The sequence below is a fragment of the Triturus cristatus genome, chromosome 11 (genome assembly GCF_964204655.1).
Source record: "Triturus cristatus chromosome 11, aTriCri1.1, whole genome shotgun sequence".
NCBI lineage: Eukaryota > Metazoa > Chordata > Amphibia > Caudata > Salamandridae > Triturus > Triturus cristatus.
The window spans coordinates 1,158,714,761-1,158,741,042 of NC_140594.1; the positions used below are offsets into that span (position 1 = coordinate 1,158,714,761).

The 26,282-nt window shown below is 52.4% G+C and overlaps 1 protein-coding gene across 1 annotated transcript in view; it reads left to right on the top strand.

Moving 5' to 3' along the window:
- LOC146788633 (putative cation-transporting ATPase 13A4) overlaps positions 1-26,282 on the top strand; it is a 235,098-nt gene that overhangs the window by 174,282 nt on the left and 34,534 nt on the right. Inside the window, exons 26-27 of the mRNA XM_085635818.1 lie at positions 11,204-11,378; positions 12,629-12,816. Of these exons, the coding sequence (XP_085491944.1) occupies positions 11,204-11,378; positions 12,629-12,816 (363 nt within the window). The remainder of the gene's footprint in view (positions 1-11,203; positions 11,379-12,628; positions 12,817-26,282) is intronic.

Sequence of the window (26,282 nt, forward strand, 5' to 3'; positions counted from 1 at the left end):
TCTGCTGATGAAGGCCACCGGTTGGTCAAGTCCCTCGGAGTTCAGCTGGGAGAGGACCGCCCCGATGCCATGGTCGGAGGCATCTGTTTGCACGATGAATTCCCGACTGTAGTCGGGGGCCTGGAGCACAGGGGCAGTGCACATGGCGGCTTTCAGCTTCTCGAAGGCCGCTTGACAGTCTGGGGTCCAGTTGATCTTCTTCGGGTGGTTTTTGGATGTGAGTCCCGTGAGGGGCCCCACAATGCTGCCATAGTCCCTCACGAACCGCCGGTAGTAGCCGGTGAGCCCCAGGAAGGCTCGGACCTCGGTCTGCGTGACTGGGGGCTGCCAGGACTGGATGGCAGCGATTTTGAGTTGCAGAGGGGCCACCAGACCGCTTCCCACCTGGTGTCCGAGGTAGGTCACGGACCCCTGACCAATTTGGCACTTGCTGGCCTTGATTGTGAGGCCGGCCCGTTGGAGGGCCTGCAGGACCTCTCGGAGGTGGTGGAGGTGGTCGGACCAGTGGCGGCTGTACACAGTGATATCGTCCAGGTAGGCGGCGCTGAACTCCTCGAGCCCCGCCAAGACCTGGTTCACCAGTCGTTGAAAAGTAGCTGGGGCATTCTTCATGCCGAAGGGCATGACCTTGAAGTGGTAGTGGCCATCGGGGGTAGAAAAGGCGGATCGTTCTTGGGCCCGGGGTGTGAGACCGATCTGCCAGTAGCCCGCTGTCAGGTCGAAGATGCTGAGGTAGCGGGCAGCCCCCATGCGGTCGATCAATTCATCCGCTCGGGGGATGGGATGAGCGTCGGTTCTGGTGACAGCATTCAAGCCCCGATAGTCGACGCAGAATCGGAGCTCAGGAGTGGTGCCGGGGGCAGCAGCTTTAGGGACCAGCACGACCGGGCTGGCCCAGGGGCTGTCCGAGGGCTCGATGACCCTGAGCGTGAGCATCTTTGATACCTCCTCTTGGATGCAGGCCCGTACCCGATCTGGTACGCGGTACGCCCGGTGTCTGATAGGGGGACTGTCCCCAGTGTCCACGTCGTGCAAGCACCAGGGGGTGACCCCTGGGGTGAGGGAAAACAAGGTAGCAAACTGCAGCAGGAGGTCCCGGCAGCCTTGGCGCTGTTCCGGGGTGAGGGCATCGGAGAGCCGGACCCCGTCCACGTAACCATCTTTCTCCCGAGTCTTCAGGAGATTAGGGAGAGGCTCGGAGTCTTCTTCCGCTCCACTGTCTGTAGCCATCAGGAGGCTGAGCTCCGAGCGCACAAAGTAGGGTTGGAGTCTGTTGGTGTGGAGGACCCGGAGGGGGTTCCGTGGAGATTCCATATCGATGAGATAGGTGACGGGGCTCTTGCGTTCGACCACTTTGAAGGGCCCCGTCCACTTGTCCTGCAAGGCACATGGTTCGGTGGGGGACATCACCCACACTTGTTGGCCAGGTTCGAATTCGATGGAGGAGGCATTTTGATCGTACCATTTTTTCATGTCCTCCTGACTGGCCTCAAGGTTCGCTTTTGCCATTTCTCTGAATCGCCTGGTCTGATTGCGTAGGGTCAGGAGGTACTTGAAGACGTCTGGAGGGGTCTTTAGGGGGGCCATCTCCCAACCTTCTTTGACTAGGCTGAGGGGCCCTCGCACAGGGTGCCCGTACAAGAGTTCGAAAGGGCTAAAGCCGAGGGACTTCTGGGGAACTTCTCGATAGGCGAAGAGGAGGCACGGAAGTAGTACATCCCACTGGCGACGGAGGGGCTCTTCCAACCCCCCAATCATTCCCTTGAGCGTGCGGTTAAACCGCTCGACTAGTCCGTTTCCTTGAGGGTGATAGGGGGTCGTGAATCGGTAGGTGACCCCGCACTGTTGCCAGAGGGACTTCATATACTTTGAAATAAAGTTTGTGCCTCTGTCGCTGACGACTTCTCGGGGGAAGCCCACCCGGGAGAAGATCCCCATTAAGGCCCGGCCGACCACCGGGGCTGTTACAGTTCGCAGGGGCACAGCCTCGGGGTAGCGGGTGGCGTGGTCCACCAGTACCAGGATGAACCGATGTCCTTGTGCTGTACGGGGGTCCAGGGGCCCCACAATGTCTATTCCCACCCTCTCGAACGGGGTGGTGACAACTGGGAAGGGTTGCAGAGGTGCTTTGAGTTTGTGGCCGCTCTTCCCGCTGGCCTGGCACGTGGGGCAGGACCGGCAGTGGTTGAGGACGTCGTTTCTCATCTTTGGCCAGAAAAAGTGGGTCACCAGGCGACTGTAGGTTTTGTCCTGGCCCAGGTGTCCAGCCAGAGGGACATCGTGGGCCAAATTTAACAGGAAGTCTCTAAAACGGAGGGGCACCACCAGCACTCGACTGGCCCCTAACTCCGCGATTCTCTGTTCACTGTACAATAGGTCGTTGTCCCAATAGATCCAATGGGCTCCGGTGGTGTCCCCTGCGCTCTGGGCGAGGGCTTGCTGGCGGAGTCCCTCGAGGGAGGGACAGGTCTTCTGTTCTTGACGGAACTGTTCCTGGGTGGGCCCCCCTTCTTGACGCCACTGAGCCAGGTTGGGAAGGTCCTGGGGCTGAGCGAGCCCTTCGGGGGTTTGCTCTGGGGGGTCGGTATGGTCGGTGTCCTCTACTGGAGCGATCGGGGGAGGAGGTGCTGGCCATTCTGGTTCTTCTGGTCGGGGGATGGCACGGGCGGCCATGGACTGGGTGGTTACGCACGCCCAGTCCGGGAGGCCCAACATCCCCAGGTGCTCTCTTCTTTCTACGGCGGCCCACGGGGAACTCTCAAGATCATTCCCCAGGAGACAGTCCACGGGGGCATCATCTCGGACCGTCACCTTCAACATGCCGGAGACTCCTCCCCATTCGAAGGGGACGCAGGCCATCCGACATAGACTCTCCGAATTGTCGGCTGAACGGACGGGGCAGAGAATGTTCGGCAGGATCTGCTCTGGTTTTACCAGGTGACAGCGGACGGCCGTCACACTGGCCCCCGTGTCACGTAGTGCTTCGGCCCGGCGTCCATTAATGTTCACCCACTGACTATATTTTCTGGTGTTGGCGGGTAGGGGAGCCCGCGGGACCATGTCTCTTCCCCCTAGGCACGCTAGAACCATGGCGGCCGGTTCCCACTCTTGTTGTTCCTGCTCGTATTCTTCCTGTTCTTCGGAGATTTGTTCTCCCCCCAGGGCGGCGGCAGCTACCTGGCGGGGTCTCGGAGTTTGGTTCTGTGGACAGTTCGGGTCATTGGCGTAGTGGCCGACTCGCTGGCATCGGTGACACGTGACATTGGCTCGGAACCCCGGGCGCATCGGGGGGTTGCCCCGGCTGGCCGGGGGCGGGGTGCTGGCAGCGGGAGCGGCCGGGACGGTGTCTCTTCCTCGTCCCTGGCCTCCTCCTCCTCTTCGGGGACGGTGCTGACCTTGGTTGTTCCGGTTCTGTTCGTGCGGCCCTCTCCGGCCCACTCGGGTGCTTTCCCACCGGTCAGCTTCGGCGGCGAGTTGCCGTGGGTCAGTCAATTTACTGTCGAGGAGGTGCTGCCTGAGCTCGACGAAGCAGTTGTTAGAGAGGTGCTCCCACACAATGAGATTAAAAAGTTGCTCGTAGGTCGTTACGTGGTTTCCCTTGATCCAACCCTCGAAGGCTCGGCTGAAATAGTTGACATATTCCACCCAAGTTGTACCCGGGATCCGGGTGCAGTCTCGGAACCTCTGGCGGTACATTTCGGGTGTGAGCCCATATCAGGTGAGGAGGGCAGCCTTCATGTGGTCATAGGATGACATCTGATGGTCTGGGAGCTGTAACAGGGCATCGCGGCCTTCATTGACGAACCTCCCCCATAGACCGGCTCCCCAGTCACTTCGATCGATCCGGTGGGAGGTCATGGCGATCTCGTAGGCCTTGAACCACTGTTGTATGTTGTCCTCTCGGACATACTCTCGAACGACATCCTTGGGGATGTGGACTTTCTTTTCTGTCGCTCCCGGGGTGCGCGGTCGCTCGGGCACCTCCAGTTCTTTGTTCTGCTTCCGTAGGTCTATTTCTGCCAGTTTGCGCTCGTGTTCGTATGCTAATCTCTTTTCTTCGAGCTCTCTCTGCCTCTGTTTTTCTTCCCGTTCTTCTCGGAGTCGCAGATGCTCTAGGTTCAGTTTTTGTTCGGCTAATTTTAGTTCACCGTCCATTTTGAGCCGTGCCATTTCTAACTCATGTAGTCTGTTTTTTTCTCTCTCTTGGATTTCTTCCTGCGAGAGGCCTGTTCTTCGCTCTTCGGGAGCCGTGGTGTTCCTCTCTGATGCTGCAATGTTTTGGTCCGGGGATCTGGCGGCCCCGGTTTCTGCCCACGACTCAATGGCGTGCTTGAAATCGTCTTTGGTACTCAGGCCGGTGGTAGCAATGCCTAGTTCAATGCAGAATTGTTTCAATTCACGATGGCTGTACTCTTCCAATTTCTCCATCTGGAATTTCTCGGTGAATCCGCTCTCTTTGGTTGACATTGTGGTTTCGTCGTGGGGTGAGCTACTCTCTGTACGATTACGCGTTGATTCGGATCGCGCCGCTGGCCACCAATGTTAGACGGACCGGGAGGGTCGGCCGAGGACAAGGGGAGAGGTCTCCGGGGAGAGCCGTCTCCAGCGATCGTACAGACGAGTAACTTCCCCCCCCACAGATGTACACCACACAAGGATAAGGTTTAACGTTCTTTATAAGCGATCTCTTAGGTACGATAGAATGGTACAAGGAGGTCTGGACTCAGGGGTCCCCTCGATTCTAGTCTCTTGGTTGGGAAAGGGGGTAGCGGGACAGTCTTGTTACCAATCTGGTAGATGCGATGATATGATGAATAGCTCACAATCCTCGAGCTCGGTGTTGTAGATGGACGGGCCGCGGCAGCGCCAGCAGGTCCCGGTGAAGGTGGTCGTTACAACGGTCCGCGGCAGCGCCAGCAGGACCCGGTGAAGGTGGTCGTTACAACGGTCCGCGGCAGCGCCAGCAGGTCCCGACGAAGGTGGTAGTCACAACGGTCCGCGGCAGCGCCAGAAGGTCCCGACGAGGATGGAGGATGGAGGATGCAGAAGGCCGCGGCAGCGCCAGCAGGCAGGACGGTAGTTCACAAGGCAGGGCTACGGCAGCGCCGGTAGTCCGTCAAGGATGAGTTCTTCACGGTGTCTCTCGACTCCAGGATACAACTGCCTTCCTGCTCTGGAGCTGCCCCAGTTATAGGTCTGGCGCCCCTTTGATGTCCGGACCCTCGCGCTTGGAGGTCGGGAGGTCCGGGATGAGGGAGTCCAGACACCCAGCAGGGGGGTGGAGCCAGCGCCCGGGGGAGCTGGGGGGCGATCGGCACCTGGCGGGGGAGAGCCATCGACACTTCTTTCTCCCATCGACCTGCCAAGTGGTCCGTTCACCTCCTGGGTGGATGGTGGTGCCGGGATGTCGGGGCCTGGCCAGGCCCAGGGTTAGGGTCGAGCTGAGGCCACGCGGCCTCGTGGGGCAGTGTCCAAGATGGCGGCCGGGCCGGGCGAGTGAGCCGGTAGTGGTTCGGCCCCATGATACAGAGATGTCCGGGGGCAGGAGTCCCGTCTGGAGACGGGGTGCGGGTTGTTTCTGTGGGTAACACCTGGAGGGCCGGGGTTCGGGCCCTGTCCTGCGGGGAGGGAGCAAGCCCTTCATGTGGCCTGTCCAACATATACACACAGAGTAAATAACAGCATTGGAAGCCCTCCATGTGGGGTACATGTGCTACAATGTTTAAGCCTTCACTGAGTAATCAGAGCTGAACGTGTCGGCCCATTCATGGGATATGTGATGGCCTTCATCATGAGAGGAGGCAAGAGCACTTATCTGCATTGAAATGGACACAGGAGTTCCAAAGCTAGTACAGAGATTCATTGTAACCACTGGGCAGCTTTTATATGACCTATACCTGATTGTAACAATGGTCTGAAGTGTTTCCAAATAGGAGGTGCCCTTTGGATTGTTGTCCTTTACTGCCTACACTAAAAGAACCATGAATATGACAGTTCATCTATGAACTTGATGCCATCGACCTCGGTATCACATCGCATTGCAGCTCCTCATACGGCCAGGCAGCCGATGTACTGCCAGTAGCCCCCCGGCATTTGGAGCAGCACTCTGATATGTGCGTGACCTTGTCCTGCACTTTAATGGCAAATGATGGAAGCGTTCTATCTCTTGGCATCGTACTTAAACATAGCCGTATTTCCGTGGCACAGGATTTGTGATGGCCAATCATTCCACACCATGTATCAGACACACTATTTCTCCTCTTGCTCATTTTCTGTTCTGCATTGTGTGTTTCAACATATCTCCTTTTGTTGATATAAGTAATGCCACTGAATATTGCCACAGACTTTGAAACATTAGGATGTTTGTCTGAAATCTCTTGGGTGAAGCCTGTCCCTTCCCTCCAGTGCCCTGTAGCATGGCTTGGCATTCTTCCTGCCCTCACTCGCCGCATGCGACCACCATGACTGTTGGTGAAATGGTGAGCCATCAGTATGAGATGCCCAGACTGTATGCACCAGCAGACCCTGAGCACTTTGTGGTTCAAATCTGGTCACCAGGAGTCCCTTGGGGCTTCCTTTCACAACTCAAACAATAATAGATAAAATGCTCCTCGCTGATGGAGGTGTGTGTGTGTCAAGCACCAGGGAACTTCTGCTGTTATATGCCAGTCAGCTGTTAGCATACAACGGAGCCGACTGACACTCTTTAAAGTGCCTAGAATCATCCGAAGTGCAGTAAAAAGCACTATAGAAAGACAAATTACAAAAACATCAAAGAGGATAATAATAAGTTACTGTATCACTATTACTAGTACAGTTCCTGCAAGCGCGGTTGGGGCACCTGTAGGATTTGGGCTCTGATTGGCCAGTTCCATCCCTACCTGCCCCCTCTGGTCTCCCACAGGGTTTGCTGACCACAGCTTGTCATGGCTGCACGTGGTCAGTGGTCACTCAAAGGAAATATATAGTGTTACACAACAGTTCCTGGTGCAATACCCTGGTGGCTGCCTTGCATCAGGTGCTAGTACAGACCCAGGTATGCATGTTACATAGATACAACAGGTGCTAGTGCAAATACTCCAACTTTCACATATTAAATAGACTACAAGTTACTCCTAAACGTTTAATACTCAGATTACACTAGTGCTGTTGCACGTTACACCAGCATTTCCTCTTTACATACTGCATTGGGAATGTTGTAACTTGTAATAGCATTGCCACATTACATAAGCTGTTCTGGTGAGCTTCCAATTCACCAGCTTTTCAGATTTACAGAATTGTACTAGTATTCTCTTCCATCGCAGCATTTATATAGCGCCGATACTACCCCTCTGTGTGGCTCTGTAGCACTTTTTACATGAGTAAGATGTTGTTTTGATCCCGTGTGGAAAGTGTTTGTGTCATGTGTGAGGGCCAGCGAGGTGCGGTTATCGTGTTAAGGGACTCAGCCTGTAGCAGTGACGTGGAGGAGTGTGAGAGACACATGTGTCGAGCCTGCTGGTGGCTTTGGACAGCTCTGCAGGTCTCTTCCAGGTATTCCTGGTGAAAGGTGCTCTTGGCTGGTTCCTGCACTGGGCTGTCCTGCTGGTGGCTTTGGACAGCTCTGCAGGTCTCTTCAAGGTATTCCTGGTGAAAGGTGCTCATGGCTGGTTCCTGCACTGGGCTGTCCTGCTGGTGGCTTTGGACAGCTCTGCAGGTCTCTTCCAGGTATTCCTGGTGAAAGGTGCTCTTGGCTGGTTCCTGCACTGGGCTGTCCTGCTGGTGGCTTTGGACAGCTCTGCAGGTCTCTTCCAGGTATTCCTGGTGAAAGGTGCTCTTGGCTGGTTCCTGCACTGGGCTGTCCTGCTGGTGGCTTTGGACAGCTCTGCAGGTCTCTTCCAGGTATTCCTGGTGAAAGGTGCTCTTGGCTGGTTCCTGCACTGGGCTGTCCTGCTGGTGGCTTTGGACAGCTCTGCAGGTCTCTTCCAGGTATTCCTGGTGAAAGGTGCTCTTGGCTGGTTCCTGCACTGGGCTGTCCTGCTGGTGGCTTTGGACAGCTCTGCAGGTCTCTTCCAGGTATTCCTGGTGAAAGGTGCTCTTGGCTGGTTCCTGCACTGGGCTGTCCTGCTGGTGGCTTTGGACAGCTCTGCAGGTCTCTTCCAGGTATTCCTGGTGAAAGGTGCTCTTGGCTGGTTCCTGCACTGGGCTGTCCTGCTGGTGGCTTTGGACAGCTCTGCAGGTCTCTTCAAGGTATTCCTGGTGAAAGGTGCTCATGGCTGGTTCCTGCACTGGGCTGTCCTGCTGGTGGCTTTGGACAGCTCTGCAGGTCTCTTCCAGGTATTCCTGGTGAAAGGTGCTCTTGGCTGGTTCCTGCACTGGGCTGTCCTGCTGGTGGCTTTGGACAGCTCTGCAGGTCTCTTCCAGGTATTCCTGGTGAAAGGTGCTCTTGGCTGGTTCCTGCACTGGGCTGTCCTGCTGGTGGCTTTGGACAGCTCTGCAGGTCTCTTCAAGGTATTCCTGGTGAAAGGTGCTCATGGCTGGTTCCTGCACTGGGCTGTCCTGCTGGTGGCTTTGGACAGCTCTGCAGGTCTCTTCCAGGTATTCCTGGTGAAAGGTGCTCTTGGCTGGTTCCTGCACTGGGCTGTCCTGCTGGTGGCTTTGGACAGCTCTGCAGGTCTCTTCCAGGTATTCCTGGTGAAAGGTGCTCTTGGCTGGTTCCTGCACTGGGCTGTCCTGCTGGTGGCTTTGGACAGCTCTGCAGGTCTCTTCCAGGTATTCCTGGTGAAAGGTGCTCTTGGCTGGTTCCTGCACTGGGCTGTCCTGCTGGTGGCTTTGGACAGCTCTGCAGGTCTCTTCCAGGTATTCCTGGTGAAAGGTGCTCTTGGCTGGTTCCTGCACTGGGCTGTCCTGCTGGTGGCTTTGGACAGCTCTGCAGGTCTCTTCCAGGTATTCCTGGTGAAAGGTGCTCTTGGCTGGTTCCTGCACTGGGCTGTCCTGCTGGTGGCTTTGGACAGCTCTGCAGGTCTCTTCCAGGTATTCCTGGTGAAAGGTGCTCTTGGCTGGTTCCTGCACTGGGCTGTCCTGCTGGTGGCTTTGGACAGCTCTGCAGGTCTCTTCAAGGTATTCCTGGTGAAAGGTGCTCATGGCTGGTTCCTGCACTGGGCTGTCCTGCTGGTGGCTTTGGACAGCTCTGCAGGTCTCTTCCAGGTATTCCTGGTGAAAGGTGCTCTTGGCTGGTTCCTGCACTGGGCTGTCCTGCTGGAGGCTTTGGACAGCTCTGCAGGTCTCTTCCAGGTATTCCTGGTGAAAGGTGCTCTTGGCTGGTTCCTGCACTGGGCTGTCCTGCTGGTGGCTTTGGACAGCTCTGCAGGTCTCTTCAAGGTATTCCTGGTGAAAGGTGCTCTTGGCTGGTTCCTGCACTGGGCTGTCCTGCTGGTGGCTTTGGACAGCTCTGCAGGTCTCTTCCAGGTATTCCTGGTGAAAGGTGCTCTTGGCTGGTTCCTGCACTGGGCTGTCCTGCTGGTGGCTTTGGACAGCTCTGCAGGTCTCTTCAAGGTATTCCTGGTGAAAGGTGCTCATGGCTGGTTCCTGCACTGGGCTGTCCTGCTGGTGGCTTTGGACAGCTCTGCAGGTCTCTTCCAGGTATTCCTGGTGAAAGGTGCTCTTGGCTGGTTCCTGCACTGGGCTGTCCTGCTGGTGGCTTTGGACAGCTCTGCAGGTCTCTTCCAGGTATTCCTGGTGAAAGGTGCTCTTGGCTGGTTCCTGCACTGGGCTGTCCTGCTGGTGGCTTTGGACAGCTCTGCTCTTCCAGGTATTCCTGGTGAAAGGTGCTCTTGGCTGGTTCCTGCACTGGGCTGTCCTGCTGGTGGCTTTGGACAGCTCTGCAGGTCTCTTCCAGGTATTCCTGGTGAAAGGTGCTCTTGGCTGGTTCCTGCACTGGGCTGTCCTGCTGGTGGCTTTGGACAGCTCTGCAGGTCTCTTCCAGGTATTCCTGGTGAAAGGTGCTCTTGGCTGGTTCCTGCACTGGGCTGTCCTGCTGGTGGCTTTGGACAGCTCTGCAGGTCTCTTCCAGGTATTCCTGGTGAAAGGTGCTCTTGGCTGGTTCCTGCACTGGGCTGTCCTGCTGGTGGCTTTGGACAGCTCTGCAGGTCTCTTCCAGGTATTCCTGGTGAAAGGTGCTCTTGGCTGGTTCCTGCACTGGGCTGTCCTGCTGGTGGCTTTGGACAGCTCTGCAGGTCTCTTCCAGGTATTCCTGGTGAAAGGTGCTCTTGGCTGGTTCCTGCACTGGGCTGTCCTGCTGGTGGCTTTGGACAGCTCTGCAGGTCTCTTCCAGGTATTCCTGGTGAAAGGTGCTCATGGCTGGTTCCTGCACTGGGCTGTCCTGCTGGTGGCTTTGGACAGCTCTGCAGGTCTCTTCCAGGTATTCCTGGTGAAAGGTGCTCTTGGCTGGTTCCTGCACTGGGCTGTCCTGCTGGTGGCTTTGGACAGCTCTGCAGGTCTCTTCCAGGTATTCCTGGTGAAAGGTGCTCTTGGCTGGTTCCTGCACTGGGCTGTCCTGCTGGTGGCTTTGGACAGCTCTGCAGGTCTCTTCCAGGTATTCCTGGTGAAAGGTGCTCTTGGCTGGTTCCTGCACTGGGCTGTCCTGCTGGTGGCTTTGGACAGCTCTGCAGGTCTCTTCAAGGTATTCCTGGTGAAAGGTGCTCTTGGCTGGTTCCTGCACTGGGCTGTCCTGCGCGTGATCTTGCATTTCAACAGTGCATGGATGACCTTTGCTGGGGATACAATTTACAAGGAAATTACCATCTTACATCGACTGCACTGGTCAAGGTGCAATTTTGCTCTGATATTTTTACCATTGGGACTAAATAAATAGTGCAAAATGTCATTTTTGCACCTCATTTTAGTGCAAATGTCAAGGCAAATTCAGAGCAGCTCCAATTCAAGGCTTTCTGACAAGTTGGTGCAAACCTGCCCTGGTGTTGATGTAATGTTTGAAATCCACCCCCTATTCCTGACGCTTCGCAGCTTTAGCAGGGGCCGACTTGGCCAACTGTGGAGCAGAACAGCACAAGGATAAGGGAGCCAGTAATCCCTGTTAGAGACCCCATCCTTCTTACACCCCCCCCCCCCGAAACACGGCTTTGTTGCTCATGGGACATGGGGCTCAAAAGATGGTTTACATTGTTTCGTGAGCGAATAAACAATGAACATTCCTTGTTTTCAGTGAGTTCGACTCCTCCGTGGCCAAAGTTGGCGCCATACAGGCCCCCGGGTCAGCTGATCAGCCCCCCCATGTTCTTCTCCGTGGTCTACAGCATCCTGTGGAGTACCGCCATGCAGACTTATGCCTTCCTCATGGTCCAGAAGCAACCGTGGTACCACGCAGACGACATCTACAGGTAACACATGGCTGCTGTGCGGGGTGTCACTGGCTGGGACACTAGGGCTGCTGAACAGGACCCTCCTCCCCGGGGGGAATATGCTGTTTTGTTGTTTATTTGATGAACTGATCCAGGGAGGTGCTACCAGGATAGCCAGCCCTAAACAGCTACCTTTGGAAATGTTGTGTACATATATCTATATATTATCTACTGGCGGTCGCCAGTAGATAGTTATAGTTAGGACCGTGTTTCCATAGGAAATCCGCAACATTCTATTTGGAATAACTTTGGCGCCGGTTGACGAATCCTCGCGAAATTTTCAAAATAGGTGGGGCGCTCCGCTACGCTCCTACCCTGAAAGTCTCGGGGGGATTCGTCAAGCGGGGGCTGAGAAAAAAAATATATATATACACACACACTCATATGCATATATATATTATATATTATATATGTGTGTGTGTGTGAGACTGCAGATTTTGCATTCATAGCTCACTAACATCGACCTCAAAAGTGGTGGTAGCACTTGGGCTTCCTTCTCCGTGCTACATCACTTACTTAACAGTTGCATCAATTCTCATTTGCTGCAAAGTCTGTCTTCTGTGTCTTTCATCTTGTTCTCACAGAAGATGGTCTGGGACCCTAGGTCTCTGGTAACATTATTTCATATCTATTGCATATGTCCACCACATTTTAAAACAAGCATTTGCAATGCAATAGGACTCACATTTACGCGAGACCTATTGCATTGCAAATAGGAGTTCGGGTGGGGGTAGGGTGGGCGAGAAGGCACGGACAACGGGTGCGGACAGGTCACGAGATGGGATGGACAATGGGGGTGCGGGTGGGTGGAGAAGGCACAGGCAATGGGAGTGCGAGAAGGCACAGGCAATAAGAGAACCTCATTAAAGAAAATAGTGCTCACAATCTAAATAACACATACCGTGTAACACTCGAAGAAAAGGGGCCAGTAGCCATGGGAGGATACAAATGACGACATGGCTGTCATAAGGAGGGACTAACAAGCCTATAAACCAATCGGAAGGCAGCATTTACGAAGGGTCAAAGTCACAAGCCAATGAAAAATATGGGCGGGAGAGTGTCCGGGCTTCCCTCACGTACTTAACTAACACAGATCTTCCCTAGAGCAGCGTTTGCGCGCTGACTCTAGGCTCGACCTTCAAAGGCACACATACATTACCTGTACTATTAGTACCCACTGATATTAAAATGTATTTCATCAAAAGTGACTTCTTTACAATTTGTTTCAGTGCATGTTACCCAGGAAATGCTACAGCCAATATTGAAAGGACACTTTATGAGCGCGCCCATCGGGGCAAAAAGAACTACGAAAGCTTCGACAACTCAACCCTCTACCTTATCACTGCTTGCCACTTCGTGATACTTGCTGTGGTGTTCTCCAAAGGAAAGCCCTTCCGTCTGCCCGTGTACCGCAACTGTAAGTACTGCCTTGTGACTCAACGAAAGTATGGAAATAAACACAGTGAGGTGATGAACCCTTAGCCAAGAAACCTATGGCATTGCCTAACATCCTGAACTGACTAACGTATGATGTGCAAAGGAAACTGACACTGCGACCACCTATGGCCTGTTCATGTACAATCTGTGAGCAGAATGCCTTCCTAGCCAATGATGACAATCCCAGGGTGGGTTCTAGTGACAATCTCAGAGTGTGTTACTGACTCCTGCTGACACCGCTGGTATCACTTGTGGGTTCTAGTGACAATCCCAGGGTGTGCTACTGACTCCTGCTGACAGCGCTGGTATCACTTGTGGGTTCTAGTGACAATCCCAGGGTGTGTTACTGACTCCTGCTGACAGCGCTGGTATCACTTGTGGGTTCTAGTGACAATCCCAGGGTGTGTTACTGACTTCTGCTGACAGCGCTGGTATCACTTGTGGGTTCTAGTGACAATCCCAGGGTGTGTTACTGACTCCTGATGACAGCGCTGGTATCACATGTGGGTTCTAGTGACAATCCCAGGGTGTGCTACTGACTCCTGCTGACAGCGCTGGTATCACTTGTGCGTTCTAGTGACAATCCCAGGGTGTGTTACTGACTCCTGCTGACAGCGCTGGTATCACTTGTGGGTTCTAGTGACAATCCCAGGGTGTGTTACTGACTTCTGCTGACAGCGCTGGTATCACTTGTGGGTTCTAGTGACAATCCCAGGGTGTGTTACTGACTCCCGATGACAGCGCTGGTATCACATGTGGGTTCTAGTGACAATCCCAGGGTGTGCTACTGACTCCTGCTGACAGCGCTGGTATCACTTGTGCGTTCTAGTGACAATCCCAGGGTGTGCTACTGACTCCTGCTGACAGCGCTGGTATCACTTGTGAGTTCTACTTAGGCCTGGGCGGTAAATTCCGTTCCGCTCGCGGAATTTGCGGAATTTGCGTAATTTCGCGTTCCGTGGAGAACGCGAAATTGCTAAAAAGTCTGCTTTCCGCGATTTCGCGAAATTTTTGCTTGTTTGCGATCTCAAAATGCGTGTTCGCAAGATATTTCTCCCCGAGCACGCAAACAGCAATTGTGAACAGGAAAAAAGCATCGCGAACAAGCAATTCCGCGTGTTCGCGGAATTTCTGCGTGTTCGCGGAGATTTTTTACCGTTTCGCGGAGATTTGCGTAACGCAATTCCGCAAATTCCGCCCACCCCTAGTTCTACTCACAATCCCACGGTGTGCTACTGACTCCTGCTGACAGCGCTGGTATCACGTGTGTGTTCTAGTGACAATCCCAGGGTGTGCTACTGACTCCTGCTCACAGCGCTGGTATCACTTGTGCGTTCTAGTGACAATCCCAGTGTGTGTTACTGACTCCTGCTGACAGCGCTGGTATCACATGTGGGTTCTAGTGACAATCCCAGGGTGTGCTACTGACTCCTGCTATCAGCACTGGTATCCCTTGTGCGTTCTAGTGACAATCCCAGGGTGTGCTACTGACTCCTGCTGACAGCGCTGGTATCACTTGTGAGTTCTACTCACAATCCCACGGTGTGCTACTGACTCCTGCTGACAGCGCTGGTATCACGTGTGTGTTCTAGTGACAATCCCAGGGTGAGCTACCGACACCTGCTGACAGTGCTGGTATCACTTTTGGGTTCTAGTGACAATCCCAGGGTGTGTTACTGACTCCTGCTGACAGCGCTGGTATCACTTGTGGGTTCTAGTGACAATACTACAGTGTGTTACTGGCTCCTGCTGACAGCGCTAGTATCACTTGTGGGTTCTAGTGACAATCCCAGGGTGTGCTACTGACTCCTGCTGACAGCGCTGGTATCACTTGTGAGTTCTACTTAGGCCTGGGCGGTAAATTCCGTTCCGCTCGCGGAATTTGCGGAATTTGCGTAATTTCGCGTTCCGTGGAGAACGCGAAATTGCTAAAAAGTCTGCTTTCCGCGATTTCGCGAAATTTTTGCTTGTTTGCGATCTCAAAATGCGTGTTCGCAAGATATTTCTCCCCGAGCACGCAAACAGCAATTGTGAACAGGAAAAAAGCATCGCGAACAAGCAATTCCGCGTGTTCGCGGAATTTCTGCGTGTTCGCGGAGATTTTTTACCGTTTCGCGGAGATTTGCGTAACGCAATCCCGCAAATTCCGCCCACCCCTAGTTCTACTCACAATCCCACGGTGTGCTACTGACTCCTGCTGACAGCGCTGGTATCACGTGTGTGTTCTAGTGACAATCCCAGGGTGTGCTACTGACTCCTGCTCACAGCGCTGGTATCACTTGTGCGTTCTAGTGACAATCCCAGTGTGTGTTACTGACTCCTGCTGACAGCGCTGGTATCACATGTGGGTTCTAGTGACAATCCCAGGGTGTGCTACTGACTCCTGCTATCAGCACTGGTATCCCTTGTGCGTTCTAGTGACAATCCCAGGGTGTGCTACTGACTCCTGCTGACAGCGCTGGTATCACTTGTGAGTTCTACTCACAATCCCACGGTGTGCTACTGACTCCTGCTGACAGCGCTGGTATCACGTGTGTGTTCTAGTGACAATCCCAGGGTGAGCTACCGACACCTGCTGACAGTGCTGGTATCACTTTTGGGTTCTAGTGACAATCCCAGGGTGTGTTACTGACTCCTGCTGACAGCGCTGGTATCACTTGTGGGTTCTAGTGACAATACTACAGTGTGTTACTGGCTCCTGCTGACAGCGCTAGTATCACTTGTGGGTTCTAGTGACAATACTACAGTGTGTTACTGGCTCCTGCTGACAGCGCTGGTATCACTTGTGGGTTCTAGTGACAATCCCAGGGTGTGTTATTGACTCCTGCTAACAGCGCTGGTATCACTTGTGGGTCCTAGTTACAATCCCAGGGTGTGTTGCCGACTCCTGCTGACAGCGCTGGTATCAATCGTGGGTTCTAGTTACAATCTCAAGGTGTGTTATTGACTCCTGCTGACAGCACTGGTATCACTTGTGGGTTCTAGTGACAATCCCAGGGTGTGTTACTGACTCCTGCTGACAGCGCTGGTATCACTTGTTGGTTCCAGTGACAATCTTAGAGTGTATTATTGATTCCTGCAGACAGCGCTGGTATCACTTGTGGGTTCTAGTGACAATCCCAGGGTGTGCTACTGACTCCTGCTGACAGTGCTCTGGTATCACTTGTGGGTTCTAGTAACAATCCCAGGGTGTGTTACTGACTCCTGCTGACAGCGCTGTTATCACTTGTGGGTTCTAGTGACAATCCCAGGGTGAGCTACTGACACCTGCTGACAGCGCTGGTATCACTTCTGGGTTCTAGTGACAATCCCAGGGTGTGTTACTGACTCCTGCTGACAGCGCTGGTATCACTTGTGGGTTCTAGTGACAATCCCAGGGTGAGCTACTGACACCTGCTGACAGCGCTGGTATCACTTTTGGGTTCTAGTGACAATCCCAGGGTGTGTTACTGACTCCTGCTGACAGCGCTGGTATCACTTGTGGGTTCTACTTACAATCTCAGAGTGTGCTACTGACTCCGCTTTACAGTGCTCTGGAATCACTTGTGGGTTCTAGTAACAATCCCAGGGTGTGTTACTGACTCCTGCTGACAGCGCTGGCATCACTTGTGGGTTCTAGTGACAATCCCAGAGTGTGTTACTGACTCCTGCTGACAGCGCTGGTATCACTTGTGGGTTCTAGTGACAATCCCAGGGTGTGTTACTGACTCCTGATGACAACGCTGGTATCACATGTGGGTTCTAGTGACAATCCCAGGGTGTGCTACTGACTCCTGCTATGAGCACTGGTATCACTTGTGCGTTCTAGTGACAATCCCAGGGTGTGCTACTGACTCCTGCTGACAGCGCTGGTATCACTTGTGAGTTCTGCTCACAATCCCACGGTGTGCTACTGACTCCTGCTGACAGCGCTGGCATCACGTGTGTGTTCTAGTGACAATCCCAGGGTGTGCTACTGACTCCTGCTGACAGCGCTGGCATCACGTGTGTGTTCTAGTGACAATCCCAGGGTGTGCTACTGACTCCTGCTGACAGCGCTGGTATCACTTGTGCGTTCTAGTGACAATCCCAGGGTGTGTTACTGACTCCTGCTGACAGCGCTGGTATCACTTGTGCGTTCTAGTGACAATCCCAGGGTGTGCTACTGACTCCTGCTGACAGCGCTAGTATCACTTGTGGGTTCTAGTGACAATACTACAGTGTGTTACTGGCTCCTGCTGACAGCGCTGGTATCACTTGTGGGTTCTAGTGACAATCCCAGGGTGTGTTACTGACTCCTGCTGACAGCGCTGGTATCACTTGTGGGTTCTAGTAACAATCCCAGAGTGTGTTACTGACGCCTGCTGACAGCGCTGGTATAATTTGTGAGTCCTAGTTACAATCCCAGGGTGTGTTGCCGACTCCTGCCGACAGCGCTGGTATCAATCGTGGGTTCTAGTTACAATCTCAAGGTGTGTAATTGACTCCTGCTGACAGCGCTGGTATCACTTGTGGGTTCTAGTGACAATCCCAGGGTGTGTTACTGACTCCTGCTGACAGCGCTGGTATCACTTGTGGGTCCTAGTTACAATCCCAGGGTGTGTTGCCGACTCCTGCTGACAGCGCTGGTATCAATCGTGGGTTCTAGTTACAATCTCAAGGTGTGTTATTGACTCCTGCTGACAGCACTGGTATCACTTGTGGGTTCTAGTGACAATCCCAGGGTGTGTTACTGACTCCTGATGACAGCGCTGGTATCACATGTGGGTTCTAGTGACAATCCCAGGGTGTGCTACTGACTCCTGCTGACAGCGCTGGTATCACTTGTGCGTTCTAGTGACAATCCCAGGGTGTGTTACTGACTCCTGCTGACAGCGCTGGTATCACTTGTGGGTTCTAGTGACAATCCCAGGGTGTGTTACTGACTTCTGCTGACAGCGCTGGTATCACTTGTGGGTTCTAGTGACAATCCCAGGGTGTGTTACTGACTCCCGATGACAGCGCTGGTATCACATGTGGGTTCTAGTGACAATCCCAGGGTGTGCTACTGACTCCTGCTGACAGCGCTGGTATCACTTGTGCGTTCTAGTGACAATCCCAGGGTGTGCTACTGACTCCTGCTGACAGCGCTGGTATCACTTGTGAGTTCTTCTACTCACAATCCCACGGTGTGCTACTGACTCCTGCTGACAGCGCTGGTATCACGTGTGTGTTCTAGTGACAATCCCAGGGTGTGCTACTGACTCCTGCTCACAGCGCTGGTATCACTTGTGCGTTCTAGTGACAATCCCAGTGTGTGTTACTGACTCCTGCTGACAGCGCTGGTATCACATGTGGGTTCTAGTGACAATCCCAGGGTGTGCTACTGACTCCTGCTATCAGCACTGGTATCCCTTGTGCGTTCTAGTGACAATCCCAGGGTGTGCTACTGACTCCTGCTGACAGCGCTGGTATCACTTGTGAGTTCTACTCACAATCCCACGGTGTGCTACTGACTCCTGCTGACAGCGCTGGTATCACGTGTGTGTTCTAGTGACAATCCCAGGGTGAGCTACCGACACCTGCTGACAGTGCTGGTATCACTTTTGGGTTCTAGTGACAATCCCAGGGTGTGTTACTGACTCCTGCTGACAGCGCTGGTATCACTTGTGGGTTCTAGTGACAATACTACAGTGTGTTACTGGCTCCTGCTGACAGCGCTAGTATCACTTGTGGGTTCTAGTGACAATACTACAGTGTGTTACTGGCTCCTGCTGACAGCGCTGGTATCACTTGTGGGTTCTAGTGACAATCCCAGGGTGTGTTATTGACTCCTGCTAACAGCGCTGGTATCACTTGTGGGTCCTAGTTACAATCCCAGGGTGTGTTGCCGACTCCTGCTGACAGCGCTGGTATCAATCGTGGGTTCTAGTTACAATCTCAAGGTGTGTTATTGACTCCTGCTGACAGCACTGGTATCACTTGTGGGTTCTAGTGACAATCCCAGGGTGTGTTACTGACTCCTGCTGACAGCGCTGGTATCACTTGTTGGTTCCAGTGACAATCTTAGAGTGTATTATTGATTCCTGCAGACAGCGCTGGTATCACTTGTGGGTTCTAGTGACAATCCCAGGGTGTGCTACTGACTCCTGCTGACAGTGCTCTGGTATCACTTGTGGGTTCTAGTAACAATCCCAGGGTGTGTTACTGACTCCTGCTGACAGCGCTGTTATCACTTGTGGGTTCTAGTGACAATCCCAGGGTGAGCTACTGACACCTGCTGACAGCGCTGGTATCACTTCTGGGTTCTAGTGACAATCCCAGGGTGTGTTACTGACTCCTGCTGACAGCGCTGGTATCACTTGTGGGTTCTAGTGACAATCCCAGGGTGAGCTACTGACACCTGCTGACAGCGCTGGTATCACTTTTGGGTTCTAGTGACAATCCCAGGGTGTGTTACTGACTCCTGCTGACAGCGCTGGTATCACTTGTGGGTTCTACTTACAATCTCAGAGTGTGCTACTGACTCCGCTTTACAGTGCTCTGGAATCACTTGTGGGTTCTAGTAACAATCCCAGGGTGTGTTACTGACTCCTGCTGACAGCGCTGGCATCACTTGTGGGTTCTAGTGACAATCCCAGAGTGTGTTACTGACTCCTGCTGACAGCGCTGGTATCACTTGTGGGTTCTAGTGACAATCCCAGGGTGTGTTACTGACTCCTGATGACAACGCTGGTATCACATGTGGGTTCTAGTGACAATCCCAGGGTGTGCTACTGACTCCTGCTATGAGCACTGGTATCACTTGTGCGTTCTAGTGACAATCCCAGGGTGTGCTACTGACTCCTGCTGACAGCGCTGGTATCACTTGTGAGTTCTGCTCACAATCCCACGGTGTGCTACTGACTCCTGCTGACAGCGCTGGCATCACGTGTGTGTTCTAGTGACAATCCCAGGGTGTGCTACTGACTCCTGCTGACAGCGCTGGTATCACTTGTGCGTTCTAGTGACAATCCCAGGGTGTGTTACTGACTCCTGCTGACAGCGCTGGTATCACTTGTGCGTTCTAGTGACAATCCCAGGGTGTGCTACTGACTCCTGCTGACAGCGCTAGTATCACTTGTGGGTTCTAGTGACAATACTACAGTGTGTTACTGGCTCCTGCTGACAGCGCTGGTATCACTTGTGGGTTCTAGTGACAATCCCAGGGTGTGTTACTGACTCCTGCTGACAGCGCTGGTATCACTTGTGGGTTCTAGTAACAATCCCAGAGTGTGTTACTGACGCCTGCTGACAGCGCTGGTATAATTTGTGAGTCCTAGTTACAATCCCAGGGTGTGTTGCCGACTCCTGCCGACAGCGCTGGTATCAATCGTGGGTTCTAGTTACAATCTCAAGGTGTGTAATTGACTCCTGCTGACAGCGCTGGTATCACTTGTGGGTTCTAGTGACAATCCCAGGGTGTGTTACTGACTCCTGCTGACAGCGCTGGTATCACTTGTTGGTTCCAGTGACAATCTTAGAGTGTATTATTGACTCCTGCAGACAGCGCTGGTATCACTCGTGGGTTCTAGTGACAATCCCAGGGTGTGCTACTGACCCTGCTGACAGTGCTCTGGTATCACTTGTGGGTTCTAGTAACAATCCCAGGGTGTGTTACTGACTCCTGCTGACAGCGCTGGTATCACTTGTGGGTTCTAGTGACAATTCCAGGGTGAGCTACTGACACCTGCTGACAGTGCTGGTATCACTTTTGGGTTCTAGTGACAATCCCAGGGTGTGTTACTGACTCCTGCTGACAGCGCTGGTATCACTTGTGGGTTCTACTTACAATCTCAGAGTGTGCTACTGACTCCGCTTTACAGTGCTCTGGTATCACTTGTGGGTTCTAGTAACAATCCCAGGGTGTGTTACTGACTCCTGCTGACAGCGCTGGTATCACTTGTGGGTTCTAGTTACAATCTCAGAGTGTGTTACTGACTCATGCTGACAGTGTTGGTATCACTTGTGGGTTCTAGTGACAAACCCAGAGTGTGTTACTGACGCTGGCTGACAGCGCTGGTATCACTTGTGGGTCCTAGTTAAAATCTCAGGGTGTGATATTGACTCCTGCTGACAGCGCTGGTATAACTTGTGGGTCCTAGTTACAATCCCAGGGTGTGTTGCTGACTGCTGCTGACAGCGCTGGCATCACTCGTGGGCTCTAGTTACAATCTCAGGGTGTGTTATTGACTCCTGCTGACAGCGCTGGTGTCACTCGTGGGTTCTAGTTACAATCTCAGGGTGTGTTATTGACTCCTGCTGACAGCGCTGGTATCACTCGTGGGTTCTAGTTACAATCTCAGTGTTAGAATTGGGAATCTCTAGTTGGCACAGGTATGCACTTGCGACAAGCAGGGACTCTCAATTCTAAGTCAGAGTAAGGGGATCACCCTTTCAAATAACCCCTGCTCACCCTTTAGGTAGTGTGGCGCAAGCAGTCAAGACTATTCTCAGGGCATCATAGGTTAAGCATTTGTGAACACATACAGTAATACAATGACACACCACAAATGGACACCAGTCAAGGTTATATCAAAAATAGTTCTCTTTATATAAGGCTTAGCACAAGACCAGAATAACGATTAAAATGACCACAGTATTATTTTAAAGTTCAATGTTCTTGTAAAAAGGCTTAAAATGCAAAAATAGGCTTCTTTTACTCAATTCTGCTTCTTTTCAGGCTTTGTACGGTTCCTACCTGGGTGTACGACTCGCCCGCATTAATAACAAGGAAAGTACGAGTCAAACAATCGGGGCGGACTCCGGGGTCCGGGACGTGCACGCTGCAGTGCGAACAGAACAAAGTACCTTAAGTTCGTGGGGTCCGCGACGGACAGTGCGGGACAAGTTGATGGGTCCGGGTCGTAGTTCGGCAGCGTATTCAGATGCAGGTCGGGTCGCGGCGTCGGGACGCGGCGTTGGTACGGGACCTTCAGGGATACGTGCGGATGGCCCGGATCAGCTTGCAGAGTCCGTGGCGTCGGCGTTCGAGCCATACCTTCGGTGCGGATAGGCGGCGACACTTCTCGACGCCGTACAGCATACGGGGAGGATCAGCGTACTGCGGCTTCTGGGCTCTGAGTACGGCACGGTGAAGTACGTTAGCAGCGTACGGACCGTACCTGCGGGTCGATGGAGCTTGGGTCCGGCGTACAGGGTTCGGCAGCCAGTGTTGTACGTCTCGAATTGGCGGGGAAGGTTAGGTGCAAAGCGGCCGGGAGGGATACGGTGCGTACTAACGCTTTTGGATCAGCGTAGACGCACGGTGCCGGGCGGCAAAGACACGGCTTCACGGCGGATGTGGTACGAGGCGTACTGGGGCCAAATCCAGCAGGAAACAAGCACAGATCGTCTAGGCAACTCAATTTTGGAAGGCAGATGAGTCCAATGGTCCTGGGACTCAGTTCAGGGGGCAAGCTCTTCTTCCAAGCCCTTGGAGATAGTTGAAAAACAAAGTGCAAAGTCTCTTTCAGTCTTTTCCTCTCCTTTCTCAGCAAGGCACCAACTGCAGGCCAATCCCCCAGGTAAGGGAAAGTTACTCCTCCTTCAGCTTCTTCCAGGTCCTTCTGGTCAGGCAGAGTTCCTTCGTGGTTCAATCAGGATCTGATTTCTTAGGAGCAGGGCTCCTACATTTATACCAAGTTTCTTTTGTCTTTACAGGCCAGGGGGGGCTTTGCATAATCCCAGTCCAGTTCTTTTCAGTGAGGAGCACTTTGTTGTTGGGACTCTGGCTTCTTCTTTCAGCAGGCAGGGCAGAGACATCAGACGCTACCCAGGGGGTGGAGCCAGCATTATGGAGGCAGAGCACTGCCCTATTCAGAGTCAAGGTGCACTCCTCCCACCCATCCTGGAGCCAGTAACACACTGTAGTATTGTCACTAGAACCCACAAGTGATACTAGCGCTGTCAGCAGGAGTCAGTAGCACACCCTGGAATTGTCACTAGAATGCACAAGTGATACCAGCGCTGTCAGCAGGAGTCAGTAACACACTCTGAGATTGTAACTAGAACCCACAAGTCAAGTCAAGTCAAGTCAAGTCATCAACACTTCTATAGCGCAAACATATCACTCCGAAGAGTCTCATGGCGCTTGCAGCGGCTGGAAGTAGAGAAGAAATGGACGAGATTACTGGTCAAATAACCAGGTTTTGAGTTTATTTCGGAAACACCCTAAAACGGGGATGGATCGCAGGTCAGCCGGCAACTTGTTCCAGGAAGACGGAGCTAAGTAAGAAAAGGATCTACCACCCTGCCTGGTGGTGTATATTCTGAAGGGGGTGAGCAAGGACTTAGTACTCGACCGCAGTGCCCTCTGAGGCTTATACCAAGAGAGCTTTCCAGACCAGTATTGGGGTTTGCTCCCATACAGGTATTTATGAGTAAGGCTTAAAACCTTGAAGAGAATCCGCTTTCTCACTGGAAGCCAGTGCAGAACTCTGAGACATGGGGCAGAAGAGGTTCGTTGAGGGAGATTCAGAACATTTTGGCCGCAATGTTTTGTAATGTCTGCAGTTTATTCAGAAAGGATTCGTTTATGGACTGCAGAAGTGCATTACCGTAGTCCATACGGTTAGTGATCAAACCCTGAAGCAACGGTTTTCTCGCTTCCAGGGGGATCCACTTAAAAACTCTCCGCAGTGTACGCATTATACTGAAACAGGAGCTGACAACATGATTAACCTGAGCCCTCATGGACAATTGATTGTCCATGTAAAAACCCAGGTTACGGACCACCTCCTTGGGAACAGGACAGGCACCAAGGTCAGCGGGCCACCATTCTGCGGACCAGTGTTCTGAAGCTTTCCCAAAAAGCATAATCTCGGATTTTGCACCATTCAGTTGGAGATGGTTGTCCTTCATCCACCTGTTGATATGGGACATACAGTTTTTGAAGCGCATCATGGTTTCTTTTGGGTTAGGGCCCAGCGTAACTATGCTCTGAGTGTCATCGGCATACGATATGACCTCAAATCCGTATGCTCTAATCACTGGGGCCAGAGGAGCCACATAAAGATTGAAAAGAGTGGGACTCAACTAGAACCCTACGGGACACCCATCATGACCGGTCTAGTAGAGGAGGTGCTGAGTCCCAACTGAACAGTGGTGCTACGATCCGAGAGGTAGCTTCTGAACCAATTCAAGGCCGTACCGCTGACACCAATCTCCCCCAGCCGATGTATTAGAATGCTGTGAGAGATGGTGTCAAATGCGGCCGACAGGTCAAGGAGTACGAGAATTACTGGTTGTTGTCTATCCAAGGCCCGCCTGATATTATCAGTGACCTCGACCAGTGCCGTCTCTGTACTGTGAGCCACTCTGAACCCTGATTGTGAGGGGTCTAATAACTCATGACTCTCCAAATAACCAACAAGTTGCTGATTAGCAAGAGATTCCAATACTTTCCCTAAGTAGGGGAGTAAGGAGATCGGGCGATAATTAGAGAGGAGGTTAGGATCGGCCGTAGGTTTTTTCAAAATAGGCTTCACACAGGCAGTTTTCCAACTTAAGGGGAAAATAGCTTCTGATAGTGATTTGTATATAGATCAGTAATGTTGTCAACCAGTGCGGGGGAAGTCGTTACAAGTAGTTTAGAAAAAATCAAGTCAGTGGGCGGCTGGTGACATCTGAAAGTGGTGAGGCATAAACGTTTAGTTGGAGTGCACCACTGTGAGCGAGAGAGTCTTAACAACTTAAGGGGGGTTCGGGGGGTTACGCCTTTCGAAAAATGTTTGGAAAAATAGTGGGCAAATGGTGCATTTTCTAGCAAATTTTAGAAAGCAAAGTTGTACTGTGTGCCCTTCCTGCCAGTATGAATGTCTATGCATTCTGGGCAAACATTGAAGTGAGCACAAATCGAGTTCTCCTACTCCCATTTATATTGTTAATTTTCTGCTCTTTCAGACCATTTTCACCACTCCTTATTACATGACATGTTTCCAATTAAAATGCGCCTCAATCTGCTTTGTTCCACCAGTGAAAATTAATCTATTTATTTTCACGAGTGCTAATGCTGCGCTATCGCCAGCCACCGCTGCCTTCGTTCTTCAGCCCCTGCCGCCTAAACTCACAACCACACTTTGTCTCATCCCCACTTCCTTCCCATCACACTAAGCCCACTGCATTCTTTATTTATTATATTTTGCCAAAAGTATTTGTCATAGTGGCTCCTAATTCATCTATGACAAAGACCTTTAAACAAAATCTAGATAGTAGCATATGAGCACTCACTTCAGTCATAGCACCTTAGCAGCTTCTACGTTTGTTAAACCATTGCTAAAGCCTTATGTCAGGATTCCCTGTGGGGACGGTGCTAAAGGAAAGGCAAGTGCTTGAGCGCAATAACACATAAAAATGCAATACATTACTTTCAAGATGCAAGAAGAGAACAATTACATTTTAGGTATTTTCTACGCTCAAGTGACCAAAGATGTTTGGTTTGCTATTTCCCCCTTCACAAAGGATCATACATGCCTTAATGCACTCCACAACAGTAAGGACATTTTAGATTGCATGACAACTCAGAGAAACATTGCTATACAGGATTTTTCTTCCACCATCCAGGGTCCATTAGGTGCCTTAGAACCGAAAATGACTATCTCATCAGCCTAACACAAGTGATTGCGCATCAAATCACAATAAATATATATATAACAAATGGACTAGCTCCAGATGTGAACGATGGCCGTGTCCAGGAGCATGTCTGAGAGAGAGAAGCGCCACAAGCAGGATTGGGAGGGGTAGGGAAAAGGGTCAGAGACGTCACTCGCACTGGCCAGATTTGCTTAGTGTAAGCATCACCTTTGATGGACGGGGGGGGCGGCGGCTATACCAGTAAGTTAAAGCAGAAATAGTTCGCTTTTAATGTTAAAGGGGAGGAAAGGTAATACTTCTTTGTCATGAAAACATTTCCTATTTGACACTTCTCCAAGTAGCCGGTATCTCGAAAGTGCACCCGAACAGAACCCTAAACATGTCCAACCTCCTTTTGAAAGGTGGAAGGGCTCAGATCCTAAAAGTGTGTCCGAGTGAGACACGCTGTACAAATACATGCACGGAGCTTGGCTCGGGAGTTATTTCGTAATGAGCCGGCGATTGAAAGTGTAGTGTCGCGGTCTAGTTGACGCGCACTACGTCACGGCAGCAATGCGAGTAGCGGCCATATTGGACGCTACTGCGCATGCGCGAGGAGCGCGGCGCGAGAGCTAGCGATCGGAGCGTGTTGCCCGGCGCTCTCTCTAGGCGAAGTCTTTATTTGTTTAATAAATATATATATAACCCTCTACACTGCCTCCAGCAAGTCCTTGGGGATAACAGCAAGCACCTACAGAACATAGCAACATTACAGTGGCGACGAGGCTCGGACGGTGAGGACCCTGTGTGACCCAGGAGGAAGGTGCCCCCCAACTTGCTTCTGGGAGGAAAACCCACGAGGAGGGACGTCACCCC